This window comes from Lates calcarifer, linkage group LG18 (genome assembly GCF_001640805.2).
Source record: "Lates calcarifer isolate ASB-BC8 linkage group LG18, TLL_Latcal_v3, whole genome shotgun sequence".
Taxonomy (NCBI): domain Eukaryota; kingdom Metazoa; phylum Chordata; class Actinopteri; family Centropomidae; genus Lates; species Lates calcarifer.
Window position 1 is genome coordinate 15,435,036 of NC_066850.1, and position 23,319 is coordinate 15,458,354.

Here is a 23,319-nt window from a genome sequence, read left to right on the forward strand (position 1 = left end):
TGTCAAAAATGTCATAGGTATAGTAAGGCCATTTAAAAAATGTCATAGTATAGTAAGGCTTCAAAAAATTTGTCAAAAAATGTCATAGTATAGTAAGGCTTCAAAAAAATGTCACAGTATAGTAAGGCCTCAAAAAACTGTCAAAAAATGTCACAGTATAGTAAGGCTTCAAAAAATGTAAGAATGTCATAAAATGTCATAGTATAGTAAGGCCAATTCAAAAAAAAGTATGTATCATAAAAAATGTCATAGTATAGTAAGGCTTCAAAAATTGTCAAAAAATGTCATAGTATAGTAAGGCTTCAAAAATGTCATAGTATAGTAAGGCATTAAAAAATGTCATAGTATAGTAAGGCTTCAAAAAAATGTCATAAAAATGTCATAGTATAGTAAGGCATTAAAAAATGTCATAGTTATAGTAAGGCTTCAAAAAATGTCAAAAAATGTCATAGTATAGTAAGGCTTCAAAAAATGTCATAGTATAGTAAGGCCATTCAAAAAATGTCATAGTATAGTAAGGCTTCAAAAATTGTCAAAAAATGTCATAGTATAGTAAGGCTTCAAAAAAATGTCATAGTATAGTAAGGCTTCAAAAAATGTCATAGTATAGTAAGGCTTCAAAAAAATGTCATAGTATAGTAAGGCTTCAAAAAATGTCAAAATGTCATAGTATAGTAAGGCTTCAAAAAAATGTCATAGTATAGTAAGGCTTCAAAAATGTCATAGTATAGTAAGGCTTCAAAAAATGTCATAGTATAGTAAGGCTTCAAAAATTGTCAAAAAAATGTCATAGTACAGTAAGGCTTCAAAAAATGTCATAGTATAGTAAGGCTTCAAAAAAATGTCATAGTATAGTAAGGCTTCAAAAAATGTCATAATATAGTAAGGCTTCAAAAATGTCATAGTATAGTAAGGCTTCAAAAAAATGTCATAAAATGTCATAGTATAGTAAGGCATTAAAAAATGTCATAGTTTAGTAAGGCTTCAAAAATTGTCAAAAAATGTCATAGTATAGTAAGGCCTCAAAAACTGTCAAAAAATGTCACAGTATAGTAAGGCTTCAAAAATTGTCAAAAAATGTCATAGTATAGTAAGGCCTCAAAAATTGTCAAAAAATGTCACAGTATAGTAAGGCATCAAAAATTGTCATAGTATAGTAAGGCTTAAAAAATGTCATAGTATAGTAAGGCCTCAAAAATTGTCAAAAAATGTCACAGTATAGTAAGGCATTCAAAAAATGTCATAGTATAGTAAGGCCTCAAAAATTGTCAAAAAATGTCACAGTATAGTAAGCTTCAAAAAATGTCATAGTATAGTAAGGCTTCAAAAAAATGTCATAGTATAGTAAGGCCTCAAAAATTGTCAAAAAATGTCACAGTATAGTAAGGCATCAAAAAATGTCATAGTATAGTAAGGCATCAAAAATTGTCATAGTATAGTAAGGCTTCAAAAAATGTCATAGTATAGTAAGGCTTCAAAAAATGTCATAAAATGTCATAGTATAGTAAGGCTTCAAAAAATGTCATAGTATAGTAAGGCATCAAAAATTGTCATAGTATAGTAAGGCTTAAAAAAATGTCATAGTATAGTAAGGCTTCAAAAAATGTCAGTATAGTAAGGCTTCAAAAATTGTCAAAAAATGTCATAGTATAGTAAGGCTTCAAAAATGTCATAGTATAGTAAGGCTTCAAAAAAATGTCAGTATAGTAAGGCTTCAAAAATTGTCATAGTATAGTAAGGCTTCAAAAAAATGTCAGTATAGTAAGGCTTCAAAAATTGTCATAGTATAGTAAGGCTTCAAAAAATGTCATAGTATAGTGAAGGCTTCAAAAAATGTCATAATATAGTAAGGCATTCAAAAAATGTCATAGTTTAGTAAGGCCTCAAAAACTGTCAAAAAATGTCACAGTATAGTAAGGCTTCAAAAAATTGTCAAAAAAGTTTGTAGTATAGTAAGGCATTAAAAAATGTCATAGTTTAGTAAGGCTTCAAAAGCTGTTACCAAAACCCTAACCTCTGGCTACCAAAAAAAAAAAAAAGTTTACAATATTAAACCAACAGACAAAATAATCAGACAATGTATTTGCGTAAGATAATCGTTTATCAGTCCCACAGCGGGGAAATTTAGTGTTGCAGCAGTAGAAATATAAACAAGACAAGATACAAAACAATATAATATATAACAGTGTATTAACATTTTAAACAATATGAACAGTATAAACAGGACTATGTACACAGTACACTGTTTATAATACCAGAATGGAATGACACAAAATCTAACTTAATCCTGTGTAGAACTGTCTTAGGTATGAAAATGTCCCAAAAAAAAGCATCATTTTAGTAACAGTATAAACAGTTTAAATTGTTTTCCTGTATTTATTTCATGGGCCGTGTTTGTCTAACTGTAATTATTACAGTAGGGTTCAGAACTATATGTAGTCTTTACTGTTACTGTAATAATTAGAAAATACACTAAAATATGTGATACTGAGTGACTTGTAAAATATTTAGTTTAAATCACTGTAATTAGGTATCAAGGAATGAGGTTAGTTTAGGAAAGGAAAAATATATTGATCAGTTTCTGCCATTAACACATGTTCTTGTCTCTGCAGGAAGAGAAGATGACAGCAGCTGAAGACCTGAAGTGGATGAAAGAAACTCAAGTCAAAAGTGTTACAAAGCTGTTAATTAGATAGAAGACCTCCACCATCTAACTGCTGTAAACAGTGTTGGTTTCCTGTTACTCAAGTGAAACACTTTGTTTTTCTCTAACATCTATAATGTAGCCATATGCACATTTTCTAAAGACTTGTGTGTTGTTATAAAGCACCAGTGAGAACAGTCAACTGCTTATGATACAACTATGTAATTAATAATTGTACCACAAGCAGTTAAATGATCACAAAGATGCTTAGTAGACATGCGCACATTTTCCAAAGATGAACATAACTACATTGATCCTAACAAGTGTTTCCTTGTGGTCAAATGTCTGTCATTATCTTTGCTATGATTTGTTAAATGTTGTCTGGAATAAAATCATTAAAAGTTTCTTCCTATTTCTCTGTTTTGAATCAAGAGTTTATATTTACTTTTTTATGGTTTTACACTCAATGTTCAGACCTATTTTTTTTAAGGTATTTAAAATATTTGTTAAAAGTTTCATATATTTCATAAAGGTTTTAAAGGCTTTTTAGAGTTATTGTTTAAGGTTTTGAACTTAAATTTTTCAAAATGAATTAAGGTATATATTTTTAAAGGCTAAATATTTAAAGGTTTAACCTTATTTATCAAACCTGTTTAGGTTTTTTAAATGTATCACCATTTTTATTGCTTTAAGCTTAAAATATTTTTTAGACCTATTTATTACAAGGGCTTCTATTCTATTCTAAACTTATTTTATATTATTTTATAATTTTATTTTATATTTTTTGTTTTATTTATATGTATTTTGTTATACATATTGTTTAGATTTATTTTTTGCAGCTACATTGTTGAAAAATACTGATTAAAACTGATAAGTTACAGCAGCTTTAATTTGTTGCTATTTGTTCCAGACAAGGGGTTTTAGAGAGTCAAACTGCAGCTGAGATAATGACAGAGTCAGACTGAAAAGAATAAACACTGACCTGGAAATGTCTTCACGTCTGTCTCTTCTCTCTGTGATTTAATGGTTCAAGTTTGAATCCTGTGGAGAAAAACACAACAAACATTAATATAAAGATGTAACTTTTAACACATCAAAATAAAAGCACAGAGAGTTTCTGGGTATTGAACTTCAGACCGTCATAAGATAGACAAGTAAAAGACACGCCATCTACAAAGAAACCAAACTGTGGACTGACTGGTTCTGGACTAATCAGAATTAGTCTAAGAGTTAAATTTGCTTTCTACACAAAGACAGAAGAAGCTGCTCTGAGTGGAGAACTGATTCCACCAGCTCCTGATATTCACACAACAGCAGTGGATGGAAATGTTTGTTTCTCCAAAGACAGTTAAAATTTCAACTAAATTTGGCTGATAGAAGCCAAAATGAAGCAAAATGACAGTTAACTGAATAAGTTCCTCACATTTTTATAATTTACTGTACTAATGAGAAAAAGAGAGAGAAGGAGATACAGTGGCTGTGTTGGTCTTCGTGTTGCACATCACACACTATAAGCACAAAACTGTGAAATCTGACAATATTTGTCATCGTGTGTGGTCTCTCACATTTTCTAAATCGGGTAAGATTTTAAAAATCCTTTGGTGCATGCCAGGCTTAAGAGAGAGAGACTTGATGTTAAAATTCTTCATTTCCTTTGAACTGTACATTCATGAACTATGTAAATAAACTTCAATTATGAGTTAAGTCTTTTTGTGACAAATCATACTGTTTGGACTTCAGATCACTTACTAAAGATATATAATTGCATGTCAGTGCTCTGTGTTGACAGTTGCAAATTACCTGGAGGCATCTGCCCTGGTCTCAAAGAACTTCTTCACTGTACAAAGACTGCGATCATGTACGAAGTGGTGACACCTGGAAGAAATAAAAAGAGAAACATACAAAGGAAAATGATCAATGCTATGACCTATTCCTCACCAACAGTTTAACGTTTCTCAAATGTTACAGAAGTGTCTCAGAAAATGGGCTGTTTACTGTCACATATGACAAGAAAAAGTACTTCTAAATCTTAAATTTCTATATATTAATTGTCTGTCAACTTATCACTGGAGGAATCATGTATATTACTGTGAACTGCATAAGTAAAATTCATTTTTGAAAGCAGGGTTTTGACTTGTGGTATTTTTAATGATACTTCAGTCCACAGGCAGAAAATTAACTGTCAACTATATTGAGTTTTTAAAAATTATTAGAACTAGTACTATTTTCTGACAATTTATAGACACAATGAATCAGTTATTATCATAATCAATACTAAACTCATTAAATACCAAGGATTTAAACAATAACACTGTTACTAACATTAATAATTCAGCTCATCAACACATTTTTTTCAGACTGGGTAAATCTTTAGGACACATACCAGTTTGGTTTGTAAGATGAGAGCTGGTGTCTCTGTCCAGGCTGCAGCAGCTGAACCAGTAAACCTGGAAAACACAAGTACAACAAACAAATAACCTCATTAATAAAGAATACTTCACCTCCAAAACCTGAACAGTGTAGAAGAATACAACACTGAAAACTAAACACTAGAACCGACAATCACACTTTGAGTGTTGAGGTGAATAAATTAATAATGTTACTAGAATATGACGCTATTGATCTCCGAGAGAAAAGCAGTTCTTAAAATAGCTTTTAATAGTTCAGCTCATACACTGAAACCTACTCTTGTGTCTTAAAACCTGTGGTGGAGCACAGAGTGAAAATTTTCAAGTTTTCAAGCTTGTATTTAACACAAAACTGAGCTCAATAAAGTCTCAAGACACACAAAACGACAAAGAGGCAAAAAAAAAAAAAAAAAAACTAAGTCAAAAAACGATCACAATGAGAGGTTTAACTGCCACACTGAAACACAAAACAACCACAAAGAAACGTTGAATGATATTGAATAGACACAAAACTACAAAGACACAATACGATGCAAAATAACCACAAAGAAACTGACAATAAGTAGATATAAAACATCCAGCTAGAGATGCAAAACGATGCAATACCACCACAAATAGACATGATATCGACATGATAATCCTCCATGAACTGACTTAAAATGACCAAGATGGAACACAAAAACACTTTAACCCACGCAAATAAAAACGACGACTAAAAGGAAGAAAAGCCCCAAACACATAATTTAAAGATAAGGCTAATGCTAACCCTCGCCACCAATGCTAATGTTAACAGCCACGTGTAAAAGAGTCAGGTAAAGGTAAATATAAAATCACCACAAATGGCCACAAACCAATGATAAAACACGATACATCGCCATAAACTGAGTTAAAATGACCATAATGGTACACAAAATAACAAAGAGGTGCAAAATATCGGTAATATCCTTGATATGATACCATTCGTCCATGGTAATGCCAATGCTAACGCTCTCCGATAACATTCATGCTAACGCTAGCCGCTAACTGTTTGCCTTACCTTCGGCGTCCGGTCTCACTCGTATTCGACAAAAAGCAGCTCGAGAGTTTGTTTTAGCATCCAGACCTCTTCATTAACGACAAAAAAGCAACTCCAGAGTTTGTTTTAGCATCCAGACCTCTACTATAGCTCTGTTTTCGCACAGCACTGGCAAACAGAGGCAACGCTTCAAACTCGGTTTAAATCTATTTTCCGTCTTCGTTTCTCCGCCTCTCTGCGCTCCTCCCCTGTAGGTCGTGGCCAATGACAAGACACGCCGTGCCAACGACGACATACGTCACCTAACATTGGCAGAAAAACACAGATTGGCTGGCCGATTCTGGTCCGCCTAGCAACCGCTTCTGATTGGTCCTAAAATACATCCACCGTCAAGACCATAGACTGTACAGTCTATATTAAGAATGGAGAGAAGCCTTAGTTGTATTATAAGATCTGGCTACACTCATGCGCCAGACCCACCATCAGTGCACGAAATCTGAAGATGATGCTCCTTTATTAGTGACTGTTTTCAGACAAACTGGATATGAGCCACATGTAATTTGTAATAGCCAAACTAATGAGCATGCTCCTGTAACATATATGTACACTGTAGTTAGTTATAGCAGCTTTATTTCTCCTAATAGTGATATTGAATTTAAGTTGTTTAATGTCAGTGAGCAGGAGACAGCACATTTAACGGTAAGAAGCAACGTCAAATTTGTCATAATTAACAAGAAAAAACAAAAGTAAATATAACATCTATCTATCTATAATTGTGCATCCAACTGGGGAACAGCCTACTGGCAGTTCTGCTCTTCTCCCATGCCACAGAAGCACAGTTAGGGTTATACATTACTTTGAAAAGTTTGAGAAAAAGCTTGGTCTTTTTTCGTAAGACTAACTTTCAGTTTTGTAAATATTGGATACGGTCTTATTGTTAAATTCAAATTTTGAGAATGAATTAGACTCATCTAAATGAGAAACTATGTTATGGTGTTCATTGTTAAAATCTGGATGAGGGATCTTTATTTAGTTATTTTATTTTTCATCTTTCTTTTTCAGATTTCTCCCTGACAGATTGCCACGTGTTCAGGAGGTCTACTTACCTCAGTGACCGTAGGAGTTATTCCAGCAGAAGCTTAGTCTTCAGGTGGGATGCCCAAGCTGGACAGGTTGTAGGGTTCCATTGAAGAAAACACTGTCATAGGCAAAAATGCCCTCCACAAAACGTGTGTAAAATACTCCCCCAGAAAACTGCTGCTGTAGCATGATCTGTACCCATGATGCTCCCTTCACATTTCTGACTGCCCCCTCATATATGTTTGCCTAGAACCAGCCTGTTTCAAATGGACACAAAAGACAAAGGCTCAGCATGTTGTTTGCTCGTGTGACACCAAATACCATTTATTAGGGCTTTACAAAGACTACAAAATCCTCCAGATGAGTTAAATCACTGTCTCTGTCTATTTACATGATATGTTACATACAAATGTACAAAATATAAAACATTTAAGGACAAATGTTTCACCCAAAAAAGAAAAAACTTTCTCTCAAACCAGAGTAAATGCTATGGTTTAAACTGAGATGTAACTGCAAAGTGTAAGTGGGAAAAATTACCAGTTGATCATCAGCACTATGGTGTACACTGTTAACGGTGTCAAAGTTCTGCTAGCTTGGGAACTAATGGCCTACAACAGGAGTGTAGAGTAGCTGAGAGGGTTAAATGCGGGATATCTAAGCTCAGGGGTGCAAGTCAAGTTCAGGAGCAACGTGTTACCATAGTAACTACTCCCATAGCATGCAACTACACACCCTTACAGACACAGGACTGGCCAAGGTGGCCAGATATATGTGCGAACCATCAGAGGCTTGGCTGCAGAGACACATGTGAAGCTGAACACAGGTAGGATTGTAGAGGATAGGATTGTCCTGAGGTTGTGCCAATGTGACTTGTTGGTCTCTGATGGACTTTGACTGACCAGTAGCACCTGTTGGTTGTTGGTAAATGTATACAGTACGGTGTCAGGTCAGCTTCGGTGCCTCGGACAGCTGGCAAGCCTAACGTGGCGGTAAGCTTGGGTTAACATGTCCAGAGAGGAAGTGCTTCTAAGGAGCAACAGGCATTCCTAAAGACAGAGAGGGTCCAGAGAATATTATGGCAGGATGGGGGAAAACTTTAAAAGTGCCTATTTTTTTGTTCTCAGTCTGTGATTTTCGGTGAGTTAAAAAACAGTTTCTTACTATACACCGTATGCCTCCTGCATAGGCAAAACATCCAATCACCACAAGACACACACCTGTTTCTGACAGCGTGTTGAGTTTTTGCATTTCTTTTTTTTCTCTGTTTTCATAGTACAATAATTTACTCAGCGGGTTAAGCATATTGTAACATCAACAGGGCAGAATGCATCTTTGATTCACTGTGCAAGACTTAAGTATTTACAACCCACCCCGACCTCAAAGTGTGCAAAACCAACCCACTTGTTAAACAAAGAGAGGACAATCAAAATTCAAAATGGCTTCCATCCAATACACGCATACATAAAGGTAAAGGTCTCTTCTCAATGCATCCCCTTTAAAAAGCTTCAAAACATGCTCATCAGGCTAGAAAACCCAAAACTGTTTGGTTGTGCTCCTGTCTCTTCAAGTGAGCCCAGCTCAACTGGGCGCAAAAACAACAACTAAAAAATACCCCACCCCTTTTAAAATGTTTTTACAATATTGGTCAGTTTTTAAATTCAAATACAGCATCAATTCTTTTATACTTCCACTGTCAGAAACACGAAAGGGCGGTTTGGAGGAAGAGGGACCGACAACAAACAAAAGAGGCTCTTTTTCCAATCACAAGCAGCATCTTTGACGTAGCAGGAAGCAGATTATCGTCATCCAACTTTTTCTCACTATAGCCAATGGGAGAATGAGATGCCTCCCCAACTTTTGCACACTTAAGGCAGTGAGAAAGCACCAATATCACTGATCCCATATTCAGCTATTGCGCTGATCTGGTTTAACTTGCATTTTAAAATACTTGTTTCTTGTTTGGAACCTCGTGGCTTCCTGATGCTTGAAGATGCTGAAGAAGACTATCAAATAAGTGCCAGAAAGTTCCGAGCAAGACACTGTCAGCTTGCATCATTCAGTTCAATACTACTGATAGTTTGTTGATTGATCAAACAGTATAATAGCTCTGATTCATATCTGCCAGAGTGAAAAATTAAAAGTCAATCTACTGGTTTCCTGTTACTTTCTGAATTTCCCTGTTGCAGCCAGCTCTACCTACTTGGTTCTCATTTCTGGTTGCCACAGGAATTCAGCTATTCACAACTGACCATTTGCTAAGCCACACCCCTTTTAGTTACTGTTGAGATGCCTGTCAAGCTTTCCATTCTATCACCTCTGCAGTTTACAATACTGATAGCTCATTTGCCACTTTAAAGTCTTAGCAATTTTTTTTTCTCAACTCTAGCTAATTAAGCTAATGTTAGCTCTACAACTGGCTGAATTTTTCTAATTCATTTTAAATGATAATCTTGCAAAATTGGTCTTAAATACACACTTTACAGCTACATACATTGTATCGTGCTAATAGACTGAGGCTAAAGCTGTGTGTCCTAAGAATTAAGCTAGTTAGCCAAACATGCTAATTTTTACAGCTAACATCAAAACAGAGAAACACACTGTTTAATCTAACTTTTGCTCTTGTGTTTTGGTTTTGAAAAGGCTTTAAAAAAGACACCACCCTACTTTTTCAATACTGAGTAACAGCAGCTCCATATACAATGCTTAGACAGGTGGAGAAATCTAAAGCTTGACAGACATGATTGGACAATCATTGTTCGGGGGAGGAGTTTAGCGAATGATCCAGTGATAGAGTTCTGTGATGACCCAAAGAGGGCGCTGCCTGCTATTCTCATGGTGCATTTAAAGCTAACAAGTGACAACATGCGTCAGAGTGAGGAAAGCCAAGAACAACTTAATCTAAGTCTACAACCATGGTCAGCTTTGCATTGTGATGGGAAGTCTGTGTGTGTGTATGGTTGTGTGTGTGTGTGCACATTTGGCAGTAAATGAAAGGGAAAACATTGGCACTTCGTCCATTTTTTCTTCACAGTAGCAATGTGGCTGGATGATACACAGACAATGCGTTTTCGTTGTGCTTGTTGGCATGCAGGGCAGCAAGGAGCGGCTTGGCAGTGCCTGACACTGACGAGGGTCAGGACAGGGGACCAGCACCACGAGGCTCAACTGACGACTGAGCTGAGGGCAGGAGGGATGTGTGTATGTGTGTGTGTGTTTTATCATAATGTTAGTCTTGTGGTCCTAGTTGGGCTGTGGAGGTTTTGCAAAAGTCTTGCATCAACCACATCTGGTGCCATCATGGAGGTGCTGTACACAATTTATGTTTAGAAAAGTAAAGACACTTAAAAAAGGTGATATAGTGGTAAACAACTAGACCAAAAAAGTGTCCTTTAGCCCTAAACCCTACTCCAAAACAGTAACGTGTGAGGAGCCATTTCAGCTAAACACAACAAACAGCTGGTTTTTGACTTAAACTAACATTACTGAAAAACAAAATCAATCTGATGCATCTGCAATGAACCCAATTTGTATGTGAGGGTCAACAATCAGAATTTTATGGCCACTGTTTTTATGGGCTAAGAACCTCCAATACAGCCACCAGAGGGCATTACATCACTTACAAACACTCCCCCTACTTACCCTCCTCAGTATGTGGGGTTGGACATCAGGTACCCCAGAGGTGGTAGAGATACAGTGCCTTGCTCAAGGACACTTTGGCAGGCTAGATTGTTGGTCTAATAAGGGCTTGAACCCATTTAAGCCTCTGACTAAAGGAAAGTCTCCTCTTGCTGCCTGTGTGTAAGTGCATTTATATGAGTGTATGTGTGTCTGTGAGAAGCACCTCTGTAAACAAGGAAAGACATAAACAACAGAACATGCCCCCCCATTGTAAACATCTGAAGATATAACTGGGTTTTAAAAAAACAAAAATCCAGTTTTGTCACGTCAAACTCTTGGCTTTCTTTTGTTTTTTTTCTGACACTCTGGAGATTGACACCCAAAGTTAAACGAATGGAGTAAACTGTAGCTCATCATGGCTGAGCACAAACTGTGATTTACTCCTTGGAAGTCAACTTCAGAGGAACTACATTTCCTCATCAGACACATCCTGCCTACACATATATGAAAAGTTGTATTCTTAAAATGTTATACATCCATTAAAATGACTAACTAGCTTCACTATTTGATGTCAGCAAAATAGAAATGATCCAACCTGTATGATTGTATATCATTCTGATCAAGTTGGCAACAACTCTTTAAAACATAGAATAATTTGATTTAATATTGCACCATCACTATGTAAAAATAGGTGTTTGCTTTCAAATGGTGGGTATACCATTTTGGATAATAAAACTTTTCATATATCATACATCTGTGTGCTATAGGGGTGGTGTCTGGTAGTGATGGAGGTTCAAATGTGTTCCCAGGTTCCAGGGGTCTAAGGGGTCCGGTTTCTCCCAGCGCAGCTCTCGCTCTCATAGCGCCGACTCCAAGGAGGAGTCCAGCTGGTCGTCATGGTGACTGGTGCTGTCGCTGTCGCAGCTCTGTGTGCTGGAGTAGTTAGCTGCCTCCTGCAGCCGTAGCAGCATATTCATCTGCAAACACAAAACAACAAACAATCTGATACAGAGACTGTGCATGGAAACTGAAGACACATAAAGCATAAGAACTTTAGATACGTGCACAGATATATGCTTTACTTGGAGTTACTTAGAGTTTGATTACATTTCATTTAGCCTAAACCTGAGTGACAGCTGTAGTTTGCTGCATTCTTGAATATGGTTTGTTGAAGGCAGTGATTCCAAACACCGCACTAAGGTGTTGCAATATATCAGTCTGAGGGTTCAGGAGATGATTAGGACAGTAACTTATTTCCGTGACCACCTCCCAGGACACTGCTTGTGACTTCAGGAAGGTGCTCCTGACAGCCACCAAATAATCCAGCACCCATATAAACTCCCATATAAAACAACACTGATTAAACAAACAAGATATATCTGGCGCTAGCAGCACTCCAAGTATGAGGATGTGCCATCTCTAAGATGAAAACTGTACTTATTAAACCTGCTAAAAATACACAATATTGTAATGACTCACAAAGTCTGTCTTTTTGGATTTTGTTTGTGGTAAAAGCACATAAGCTTTTTAAAAGCTCGCAGTAAATCACCACAATAAAAGAACAGACCTTCTCATTCCTGTAATAGAGCTAATGGTCTAAATAATGCAGCAGTGCTGCTGCATCTGGTGCATTGCTTCAAGTGTTCCTAAAATGAGTCTTGGCACACCTGCGCTCAAACTGGACACACACACACATGCATGCATGCACACAAAAGCACAAACACAGTCATGCGTGCGCGCGCGCACACACACACACTTGCTAAATCAAGCCAGTAGTTTTTGGATGACTACCCTTTAATTCCTCTTGGGCTGCAATAACCCACCAAATGGAAATTAATTCTCTCTCTCGCTCCACCCATTTGCCTTCCTCTCTCTCTCTCCCCTCCTTCAATAGTTGATCCTCCAGTGTGTGTGTGTGTGTGTGTGTGTGTGATAAGGTGTGCCTACGAGTCTACACCACTGAGTGACTTTACCAGCTTCTTTATTTATTGTATGTCTCTCTGTGCAAAAGCCAAGGTAACACTTGTTATAGGTTTCTATGGAAACCAACAACCTTGAATTGAATAACTTTATCAATCTGCACCATGTATATATTAGTTTAATAGAATTTTTTTGTGCTCTCTTACATTTTCATTCATTTTATTGGATCTTTCCTTAAATGTTCTAAATAAACTAAACTCTCTATAGTAGGTTCCTCAATGGCACAGATTACACCACAGCTGACTAGTGTGTGTGTATTTTATGTCTTCCTCACCAGTGGGTCTCCCTCAGTGTCACTCTGAGACACTTGCTTGGACGAGGCTCCCTCCTTGGATGAGCTGTAGCCGTCGTATCCTACATCCTCTGGCCTCAGTTGGAGCAGCGACTGGCCATCCTGCTGCAGTGAGGCGGCGTTCCATGGATACGTGTCATTCACCCACTTGGATGGATCCTCCCATGCTGCTCTTTTGCCGTACAGCTGTTGGAGTGGTTGAGAAGGGAAAGTAATGGGTGAACAGTTTTATGAAATCTTATACTTATACAAGGTAAATCACAATGTGAGCCCAGAGTCCTAGCTCATCTGCTTTTTTATTCATACACAGTGTATGAATCTTGTGCCATGCAAGAATTGTGTGAAGTGACATTAGAAAAAGAGAGTGTGGTGATTATCATCTTCTCGGTTTCATTACTCGTCTCATTTCATTTAAACAGCTGTGGCAGTCACAGTGGTGCATGAAGAAAATGGTTCAGTAAAAGGAGAGCAGACTGCTGACTGACTTAAGTGAAAGTACAGGAAACAAAATGTACTGAATGTATCAAAAGTAACTAGCACTATGAGTTAAAGGTTATGTAGTTCATTTATATAAAATGAACTACATTTCCCTTTGAAATGTAGTGGAATACAATATAAAGTAGCAGAGAATGGAGAGTGAGAAAATAATTTTTGTTTAGACTGGGACACTGCAGATAATCACCATGTTTTCTCTGTGCACATTTACCATTACTGACTCAGCAGCACAACAGTGCTGCAATTGAAGCAACAATAAACAGTGTCATAACTTATTTTGTAGTTTGTCTTTTGTTTTACTTAAATTAATAAAGACTTTATTTACTTAGAGTTTGTTGCATTAACATGCTACAATTATGCAATGATATAATAATCTGACAAATTTAAGTCATTTCAGGGTTCTCATTCCCTTTATACAGCACAGATTTATAATACCCTTTGATTTTTAAATCCCTTAAATCGTCATACATATTGCACTGGGTGATGATCCAGAAGTATTACAGGACATACCTGAAGGCCTTCCCTGACGGCTTCCAGCAGGTAGGGCACCAGAGAGTAGTTCCACAGGTCAGTGAACCAAACCCGAGAGCCTTCTACATCCATGGGACAGGACAGGAAGAGACGGGGGCCTGAAGGAACAGAAGAGCCCAGATGATGAGTGTTTGTTGGCTCAAAAACACACGTTAATATGAGCAAAGACTGAAATTAGTGTGTTCTGACAGTAGTTCAAATAAGACACCACCCAGGCTTTAGTGTTGGTTGAATAGCATGAAGCACTGGAGGGAGAAAGAGTGTGTGTACTGACCTATGGTGACATCAGAGGAGCTGTGCGCCTCCAGGAAGCCGTTGAGATGCTGCCAGGTCTTGGGGATCCAGTCGATGATCTTGATCAGGTCATTGCTGCGTGTGTTCTTATCGATCTCCGTCTCTATCAGCTTCCGCCGTAAGAAACGGCCTAGGAATCCTTTGACGGGTTCAGTGTGGTTGGTGCACAGCACCCACCTACGACAGCATGGATCATCAACAGTGAAACAAAAGCAGCGGGGCTAATAAGTCATCGCAACATTAAACCAAATTTATCATCAAAGCTGAATATTACAGATGATGTGCTGTCTAAGGCATTTCTGCCATCAGTGTACAAGGTTTTAGGATTATTTCACTATAATAGATTCACATTAAATTAATGTTTGGCTCATGATAAGCCTTCCCTAATAACTTCATGTTTGCCAAATCATCAGCTAGTCAAACATGCCAAGCAGAAATGATCCTCACTGAGAACACTATAGTCTATTAATTTTCATTTAACAAGTCTAATTATCCAAGAGACATAATTACAGCACTCCCTGTGGAAGAATGTCTTTAGTTTACAATCTGTGAGAAATAACAGGCTGATAGAGGATTGAAATCAAACACATTATCTGACAGGTGAGATGATGCAAAGCAAATAAAACTCAACATAATTGCTTTGTGGAACCAATAACACACAGTCCTTACACAATATTATTTCACAACACAATGAGCATTTTAACCATAATACAAACCATCAATACCATGGTGCATTGAAATCAAAGGGTGCTATTCCATTGTAAATTAAGGTTGTAGTTTAAGTATCGACACAAACCTGAAGTTGTGGTGTAGCTCAAGGTTAGGAGAGGAGGAAACTCCCTGATTCATGGTCCCAATAACATACGGGCTGAAGGAGACAGAGACAACACAATACAGAATTACTCAGAGTCACAGTCAGCGTGTTACACTAAATAACTGCTGCATTATGTTGCGGTTAGGTCAGTAATGACAGACACCAGGGTGACATCACTGCCCGCTTGTTCACATCAGTACCACTCATTCGTAATAAGAATAACTGTACAGTTTCATTCTCTCTTCATGAGGTGTCTGCTTTTTGTCTGTAAGTTTTTTGTTGGGGGGTGGGGCTGTCTACTATTTTTTGACTCACCATTTATGGTACTTGCAGTTGAGGAAACCGTTGAATATGTCACTGAGAGAGCCGATATGGTGGAGGTTGTCCAGGATGACCACAGTGGGGAGCTCTGTGTCCGTCTCCTCAGAGTTACACTGTTCTGCCAGGTTGGACAGGTACTGACGCAGATCCTGCGGAGGGAAGCATTACGGTTTTCAGTGTGTACACACACTGATTTGGATGCAACATTTGGAATATAAAGGGCTTGAAATGTAGGTCTGATGAATAATCATTTGCAGGGAGCAATATAATTTTAGTCCCTACTACCTCTTTATTTATATTAGACTAGTTACTTGAATGCAAACCATTAAAAAGCAAGAATGGATTGACATTTATATGAACCACAGCTGACATTTACTGCTTGCAAATGTATGTCCAACTCCTGTTTAAGCTTTTCTCCCTCTGGACAAGTATTTTTACTTCTGTTAACAGATGCAATTTTGCAATAACATTTGATACACAGCATGGAGAATCTAAAGTAGTAGAGGCAGACAGACCAATTTGTACACACACAGTGTCAATAGAATGTAACTGGATGTACATCTCTTAAGATCTGTTAATATTTGCATTGAACAACAGCATTGCATATTATACTTGCATTCTGGGAAGTGTAGAAAGCACTTAAGTGAAGCAGAAGAAGATAAAATGGACACCCAAAATTATTTACATTTTTAACAAATCACTGCTGCAATGCACCAAGAATCCTGACTAACAATAATATAAAACCTCTCTGTTGTTTCTACCTTGCTGGAGTTCTGGTCCACGTTGAAGCTGGCCACGTTGTGCTCAGTCACCTCCTGTCCCATCTGAGAAATGATGTACTCGGCCAGCTTGGCAGCCAAGAAGGATTTGCCGGTGCCACTGGGCCCTGAGAGGATGATACGACGGTGCTCCATCAACAGGTTGAGGTACCGCTGGATGATGGGCTTGGGGATGAGTGTGTCAAACACCAGACTGTCTATGCTGTTCTCCTTCACTCCTAGGAAGATGAAGAAAGGAAAGAGATGGATAGGAGGAAGAAAAGAGTGAATATTAATGTAGTAATGTCTTATATTTTATAGTTAATAAGATTGGGTCCAGTTTTAGAGCAAGCAGGCAGGATATAATCTAAGTTTACACTGAAATAAAATGACACAGGATAACAGTTATATGTTTCTCCACCAACACTTTCCTAGAGAATCTAAACCTGGTTTCTATATTAGTTGCAATCCTGCAATAGAAACTCCTTGCTTTCTTGCTGCCATACCTTTGAGGTTGATCTTGATGACGTTACTGTCGCCCACCAGGTAGCCGCAGGGCAGCAGCTCAGGCACTTCGGAGGCGTGGGCACGTACCACCTCGCCCATCCTGTAGCAGACAATGCTGTCTGAGTTGAGACCCAGGCTGGTCAGAGGGTCCACCCGAAACACATACTCCTGCAGGGAGGGAGGGGTTAGAGGACAGTGAAGAATAAACTGCGATATTGATCGTGTTTAAAAATATGTTGTGACTTGTTGTCCAAGAAGATCTACAGTCTCTTGTCAAATTGTCAAAGGATCCTGCTTTGTCTGTCTGTGAATCTTACACAATAAGTCAGACATAACTGCTTGGATTTTGAATTAAGTAGAAGTGATGCATTTTTGCACCATGTTAGAGTGACACCCTATCAGCAAACCAGCTGGTGATGGTACAAATGGAAAAACTTCTGTTCTTCTTTGATCTTGTGTTATAACTTCAGCACCTGTAGATTTATAAGTCCCTTAAATTCATCAGAGAACTCTGTGCTTAAAAGGAAAAATATGCTTTCTTCCATAGGTAGCGTGTGGCATATGAAATCTAATTCCAGTCACTCAGGTGAATAGTTGGGAAAGAAATGGGCTTCTGTGTGGCATATGGAAACAAACTTAATAGGAGAGCATGCAATGCTGCTGAAATGACTGCCCTGTATGTATCAGAAAAGTCCTTCACTGTTTACCTTGAAGAGGCGTCGGATGACCCCGTCCAGGACGTCCCACTTGGTTTTTCCACTCACACCTATTGACCCAATCAGATACTCCTGGCTGTGTGTACCCTAAGGAGTTGTCAAATGAATAAAACACAGGAGTTAAATACAATTATGATGGTTTTAGCTGGAGGAAAAGAGAAAATGATGGGAAATCTTGCATCCACTCACCTTAGTGGTATTTGGCCCGCTGCTGATGGTGACCACTATCCGCACACTCCGGCCTTCTTTGCGTAGATTGCCCTCATAGCTGTCATCTAGTAGAATATCTGAAAACAGAACTTTCTGTCAGGAAACACAGCCAACTTTAATCTGTCGGAGCTTTGATTCATTATAAACAAACTCTCCTTCTGCCTGCCAGCAAATTATAGCTGGAAATGGACAAACAGACTCCAAAGGAAAAGATAGCTAATGGGTTCTTTCATGTGATAATTACTTTTACATTTAATCAATGTTCTCATACAGAGCGATTTCTAGTGAGTGTGCTGAATGATAATGTAAGACCAACTGCATGTTATGAGTACAAGGGAGAAATAACTATTAATAGGAAGATGTGTTTTTTTTAGGTATTTGTTGGAGTTGAAAGTTCAGTTGGTAAAACTTACTCAAGCTGACAATGTATGTAAAGAAGAAGACAGTAACATCACCTTACCAGACACTGAGCACATTTATATCTGTGTCATTCTCTACCAACAGCAACAGACATATTTTTCTGGCTGTCAGTTCACAAATATCACAGTATTGGGAAACCCAAAAAAGCAACCAGAATGAGTCCATTATACTTCCAGAATCAAACAAAATGTCACATGGGTTTTACGTTCTGCAGTGCAGGCTTTCTGGTTGAGCTAGTCAAATTTGCACAGACACACCATCAATGTGTGACATCTGCAACTGCTCTAAAGTCTCATCAGACCAATTGTACTTCTTCCAGTTCATTGCTTTAATTGCTATGCTAGCTCATGGTCATTTTTGTCAAAGGCTGAAAGATCTGGAGGCTCAGTTTGTTTAGTTTGAAGATTTCAACTCACTGACGAAGCAGCATCTAAATTATTTAAGCTGAAGCCACTGATGTTCCTCTTTCTGACATTGTACAGATTTTTCAGCCACTTAGGGACAGCAGAAACACAACAACCCAACTAAAACCACAACAATGAGCTGAAGGACGCTAAAATACCCTGTGGTTCTGATGCTAACTGTAGAGTCAGGTGTTGATTCTTTGTGGGTTCATCATTACACGCAACCACTTTCACATACAAGTAGTCACGTGATCCTTTGTTAATATAAAAATATTAATTATAGCAGCTTTAAGTATTAGGACTATTAGGGCAAAAATTACAAACAATCTAAAACGGTAGCAAATAAAGTCCACTCCAGTTTGTATATAGCTGTGTTTCTAATGTGGGCAAGTTTGACTTATTGGCTAGTTTTCTGCCACCTTTAACCTTTGACAACAATCATACCACTGACAACTCCAACCATAAATCTCTCTCATTTTCCCAGGCTCCATTTTGGAGAGGGAAGTGGGTACTTTGTATTCGGCCAGCCTCTCTTAGCTGAGGGCTCTGTGTTGGGGTGATAACGGCCTGCTGGCCTACTCGTCTTCCCACGCGTCACTGCTCTTGGCTCATCCCCCCATCAATTAACGAGGGCCTGAGTCCTCAGAGGGAGCTGCGCCTTCTATGTTAATTATAGGACAAGTGAGAGGGACAAAACTCTTTCACTTCTCAAACGGAGCAAGCCTGGAGAGATTTTTGACATGTTCATGTGTGTGTATGTGTGTGCGCAACAGGCTCCTGCTGTGTATCGAGCACTGGCAGAAGAAAGGGGAGCTATTTCGTCATTTCATGCAGCTCCTCCAGGTCACTTCTTTCTGCAATCACAATTCTCTCACATTTACTGAGGCAAGTATGGGGAGAGCTAATCCAACTTGATGCTGCAGAACAAAACTTCTGCCCTGAGAGTTGCTTCGGACCAGAAACTGTCCTGCGGCTTAACTAAACAGAGGAGCATAGCACTTACATTGTCATGGTTGGAGGTTTAATTCTCAATAGCTGAACATACCTTTTTGAAAGAATAAAGAACCAATGTGTCCTTCTGAAAACTAAATAATATTTCTGAGGGGTTATTAAAGAGCTTTGTTCAATACTTAATCCTGATTGGCCAGTCAAGGTTTTCTAAGATACATTATTTTTGTTTGTAAAATCCATTTCACTCACTTCCACCACCCACACTGTTCTCACTTCTAAGAACAAGCTGCAGACTGTGAACACTGATCTACACAGACACTTGAGATCAACGTGCCGCAGACACCAGCGCTGACACTGAACTGACCTGACATGATGGTGTCAGTGATGTTGAGGTTATTGAGCGACAGCCCCAAGGACTGACGTGAGGAGGACGAGGAGGTGCTGGAGGTCTCGGATGGTGGCCGGGCCGTCTTGACGGGCGTGGCTGTCGGCGTCGCATTACCACTGGACTTCAGACGATCATTCTCTGCTTTCAGCATCTCGATCTCATTCTGGTCATTGAGAAAAGAATGAAAATTGGACAAAATCTAAAAACTGCATTCAAAGACTCGGGTAACACTGAGTAATAGGCTGCTCACACAACAGACGGTCATCTTCTAGCATTCAGGCTGGCCAGTGTTGTTATTCTGAATCAGTATTATTGGAATTATGGGCTGTAAGCGGCTTTTTGATCTTTAAGACTCTCTTTGTACTGAAGGTTAAGTCTCAGATAAGGAGCCTTACATGATCCCCAGATCTGAGGGGATACTATAGGCTTCTACAGACAAGGAAATCCACATGCACTTAACTGAGACTTTTATGGTGACAGTCTTTGAACATGTGCCTCTTTTCCAAATATGAAATGACGCAGCATCTCTAAAGATTATACCTTGAAATGATGAGTGGCTTTTGTTGCACTATATCAAAGGGAATATAATGCATAAATCAAATACATTTATTTGCAGCAAGAAAGCCTCGATTCATATCTTTTTATTCAACTTCATGGACAATTAAACACTTTCACTGCACCTTTATGAAGTGTGTTCACATTGATAGTGTTATTTAAAATTGCCTCTTTTGGAGCTGATACAGCTGGCTCAGTGTGCTTTGTACTTGCTGGAAAGCTAATCAGCGAGCTACAGAATCCAATTTTCCCAATTTTTTAGTTGTATATCATAATGTATTAATCTTTAAAAAGTTGTCAGACTTTAGGCTTAAAGGAATATTTCAATGTTTTGGGAAATAAGTTAATTTTTCTTGGTGAGAGGTTGATAAGAAGATTAATACCCCTCTCATTTGTACTGCAGCAGCCAGGTAGCTTTCATCCATCCATTATCTATACCACTTATCTGTTAAGGGTCGCGGGGGGGGGCTATCCCCGCTGTCATTGGGCGAGAGGTGGGGTACACCCTGTACAGATCGCCAGTCCATTGCAGGGCCAACATATACAGACAAACAACCATTCACACCTACACCAACGGGCAATTTAGAGTTATCAATTAACCTAAGCTGCATGTGTTTGGACTGTGGGAGGAAGTCAGAGTATCCTGAGAGAACCCACGCAGGCACAGGGAGAACATGCAAACTCCACACAGAAAAGCCCCGGCGCTTGAACCCAGGACGTTCTTGCTGTGAGGTGACAGTGCTAACCACTGTACCACTATGCCACCCGCCAGGTAGCTTAGATCAGCATAATGAAACAGCTAGCCTGGCTTTGTCAAATCCACCTCCAAGCAACTGACTAATTAAAATGTTATCTCTTGTTTGCTCAGTTAAATAGGAGACTAATCACTTCAGGTTTTTTGATAAACAAACACAGAGACACTGTGGTGGATACACCTTTTTTAGCCTGCAACAGTATCATGACCTAAGATTTAATAGCTAACCTGTGTTAGAGAGTGTTAGGTGTATAGTGTAGATAATGGTACAAGAGGCTCTGTGTGTGTGTTACATCAGCTAGTTTGCCTTCAGCCCTACTGGTGCCCTCCTGGTACCCTGTCAGCCATTCACTAACCTACTGAATGCATTGTTAACTTCCTAACTGGTAGCTGTCATGCTCCAGTGCCTCGGGGGAGAAACACACCACTTTAGCCAAAATAAATTGGGCAGAGTGAAGTTTTGCCTGTCTGAGCCTTCACAGTAGAAGAAACTGTATCATAACAAAAAGTATTTCTGTCTCCATGAGATGCCTTTATCTGGGCCTTTGGAGAGAATTCCTGATTTGATATGTTCTTATAATTATGTCACACCTTTTCTCTATAGAAAATATGAATGAAAAATTTAGACTTCTCTTTCCCCCTCAGTCCCCTGGCAAATGGTCAGTTATGCATGCTGCTCCAGTTTAACCTGTGTCAAGCATAAATAGACCCCCACAGGTCAGTATAACCTCACCTGCATGCGGTTCATGGCTTCTCGGATCTGGTCAAGGTGGTGAGCGGAGCTGAGCGCCTCCAGGCGAATGTCTGTCAACTTGAGCTCTTTCTCTCTTAACTCGTTCTTCAGCTGGAGGATGATTTCTGCCTCGGCCTCGGTGCATTCGCACAGCCTGCAACCGGGATTACACACAGGGAGGGGGACGGGGTCACCTTGAGGGTTATATCAAACACACACACACACACAATCTGGAGAGAAAAAGCGCACACTTAAAGGAAATAAGAGAGCTGAAGTTTGAAGTTCACGGGGAAGCTGGAGTCAGTGGTGAAAACTGCACGGGCAGGTACAACATGAAGGTGAACAGGAAGTGCAGCATTTGGGACAGCGAATCCTTTCCATTTACAGAATTTTTTCAGCCGAGGAATCTTACAGGTAAAAGACATATTCCAGTTGTGGTTCCAACCGCAGCACAGTTGTTCACTTTTTTTTTAGGTTGATATGCTGGATTTCGTTGTAACCAAGGAGCATACTGCTTTTTTCTCTTTGACTGTTAATCAGAATAATTAATGTACAGCAAAAACCTCATTTAGTGTAGGATTTACAGTAAATGATGTGGTAGTAGTACCATTATCATGGCACAGATTCAATTATTTTCATCATCAGCAGGCAGAGACCTAAAACAATAACTCAAGTTAGATGCTATGCTAAGCCAAAAACACAACAGAAATCTGTCACACTTGTGTGGTTTACTGTGTCATTTAAAGTTCAGCAACTTCCACATGCTCTGCTCCTGAGAAAACCACATTAGGTATTTCAACATTGAAATGATCCTACCAGCTACCACACAGCACAGCAGATGTGCACAGTACTTGCATGCTTTTTGCTGGTTGGTGAAATGACCACATGTTGGTCCTTTTCAGTGACATAGAGCCAATTTGCCTTGGCTTGAGTATGAAAACTGTCACTGCTTATCCCTTTAACCCTTAATTCAACCTTCTGCTACTCTCCCTTAACTGAAAACTGGACACGTTTGAGGTCCAAGTTCAGTTTGTGTGCCAGGGAAATCCATCACTTCTAACATGCCAAGGTTTTTGCGGCATTAAGATGCAAAAGTAAGTCACACCAAAACACCCCACTGCACATACACTCCCTGGGAACATGCCACACGTTGCCTGTTACCGAGATCTGTGCTTGTAGACCACATGACCGTTTTGCTTTTTCTTTGGCGTCCAAATAGGGGAGGACTTGCTATCGCAAATGCACTTGCTACAGCAGGTGGAGAGACGTTAAAGAAAGTATGGACAGAAAGGTCAGAGGAAAGATAAAAGTTGAGGAGAGGATTTAAAGACATTTGTGAAAACAAAAGAAATAACAGTGAAAAGAATTTAGACTCAGAGAAGAAGGAACAAAACAGCCAACTGTGTACAGTGTATATGTTTTTCTATTGAC

General features: G+C 38.8%; 1 protein-coding gene and 2 long non-coding RNA genes across 19 annotated transcripts in view; 2 read left to right on the forward strand and 1 right to left on the reverse strand.

The window, feature by feature from the left end:
- Positions 1 to 602, forward strand: part of LOC127143524 (uncharacterized) — a 13,586-nt gene extending 12,984 nt beyond the window's left edge. The window contains exon 2 of the long non-coding RNA XR_007815022.1: positions 414 to 602. This is a non-coding gene — a long non-coding RNA (uncharacterized LOC127143524). The remainder of the gene's footprint in view (positions 1 to 413) is intronic.
- The window catches only part of LOC108888373 (uncharacterized), a 32,460-nt gene extending 29,412 nt beyond the window's left edge, over positions 1 to 3,048 (forward strand). For all 7 annotated transcript variants that reach the window (XR_007815020.1, XR_007815016.1, XR_007815015.1 and 4 more), the window contains one exon: positions 2,613 to 3,048. This is a non-coding gene — a long non-coding RNA (uncharacterized LOC108888373). The remainder of the gene's footprint in view (positions 1 to 2,612) is intronic.
- nav3 (neuron navigator 3) overlaps positions 2,083 to 23,319 on the reverse strand; it is a 194,515-nt gene continuing 173,278 nt past the window's right edge. For 9 of the 11 annotated variants that reach the window (XM_051077602.1, XM_018697073.1, XM_018697066.1 and 6 more), the window contains 12 exons: positions 21,889 to 22,042; positions 19,823 to 20,009; positions 17,663 to 17,760; positions 17,465 to 17,560; positions 16,757 to 16,925; positions 16,254 to 16,489; positions 15,487 to 15,641; positions 15,154 to 15,225; positions 14,338 to 14,534; positions 14,043 to 14,161; positions 13,020 to 13,223; positions 7,443 to 11,742 (listed from right to left, as the gene is read on the reverse strand). In XM_051077602.1, the coding sequence (XP_050933559.1) occupies positions 11,623 to 11,742; positions 13,020 to 13,223; positions 14,043 to 14,161; positions 14,338 to 14,534; positions 15,154 to 15,225; positions 15,487 to 15,641; positions 16,254 to 16,489; positions 16,757 to 16,925; positions 17,465 to 17,560; positions 17,663 to 17,760; positions 19,823 to 20,009; positions 21,889 to 22,042 (1,807 nt within the window). In that variant the 3' untranslated portion in view covers positions 7,443 to 11,622. Of the gene's footprint in view, positions 2,640 to 3,626; positions 3,686 to 4,444; positions 4,520 to 5,027; positions 5,092 to 7,173; positions 7,405 to 7,442; positions 11,743 to 13,019; positions 13,224 to 14,042; positions 14,162 to 14,337; positions 14,535 to 15,153; positions 15,226 to 15,486; positions 15,642 to 16,253; positions 16,490 to 16,756; positions 16,926 to 17,464; positions 17,561 to 17,662; positions 17,761 to 19,822; positions 20,010 to 21,888; positions 22,043 to 23,319 lie in introns of those variants that run through there. The other 2 variants (XR_001963294.2, XR_001963293.1) reach the window with 2 other exon arrangements.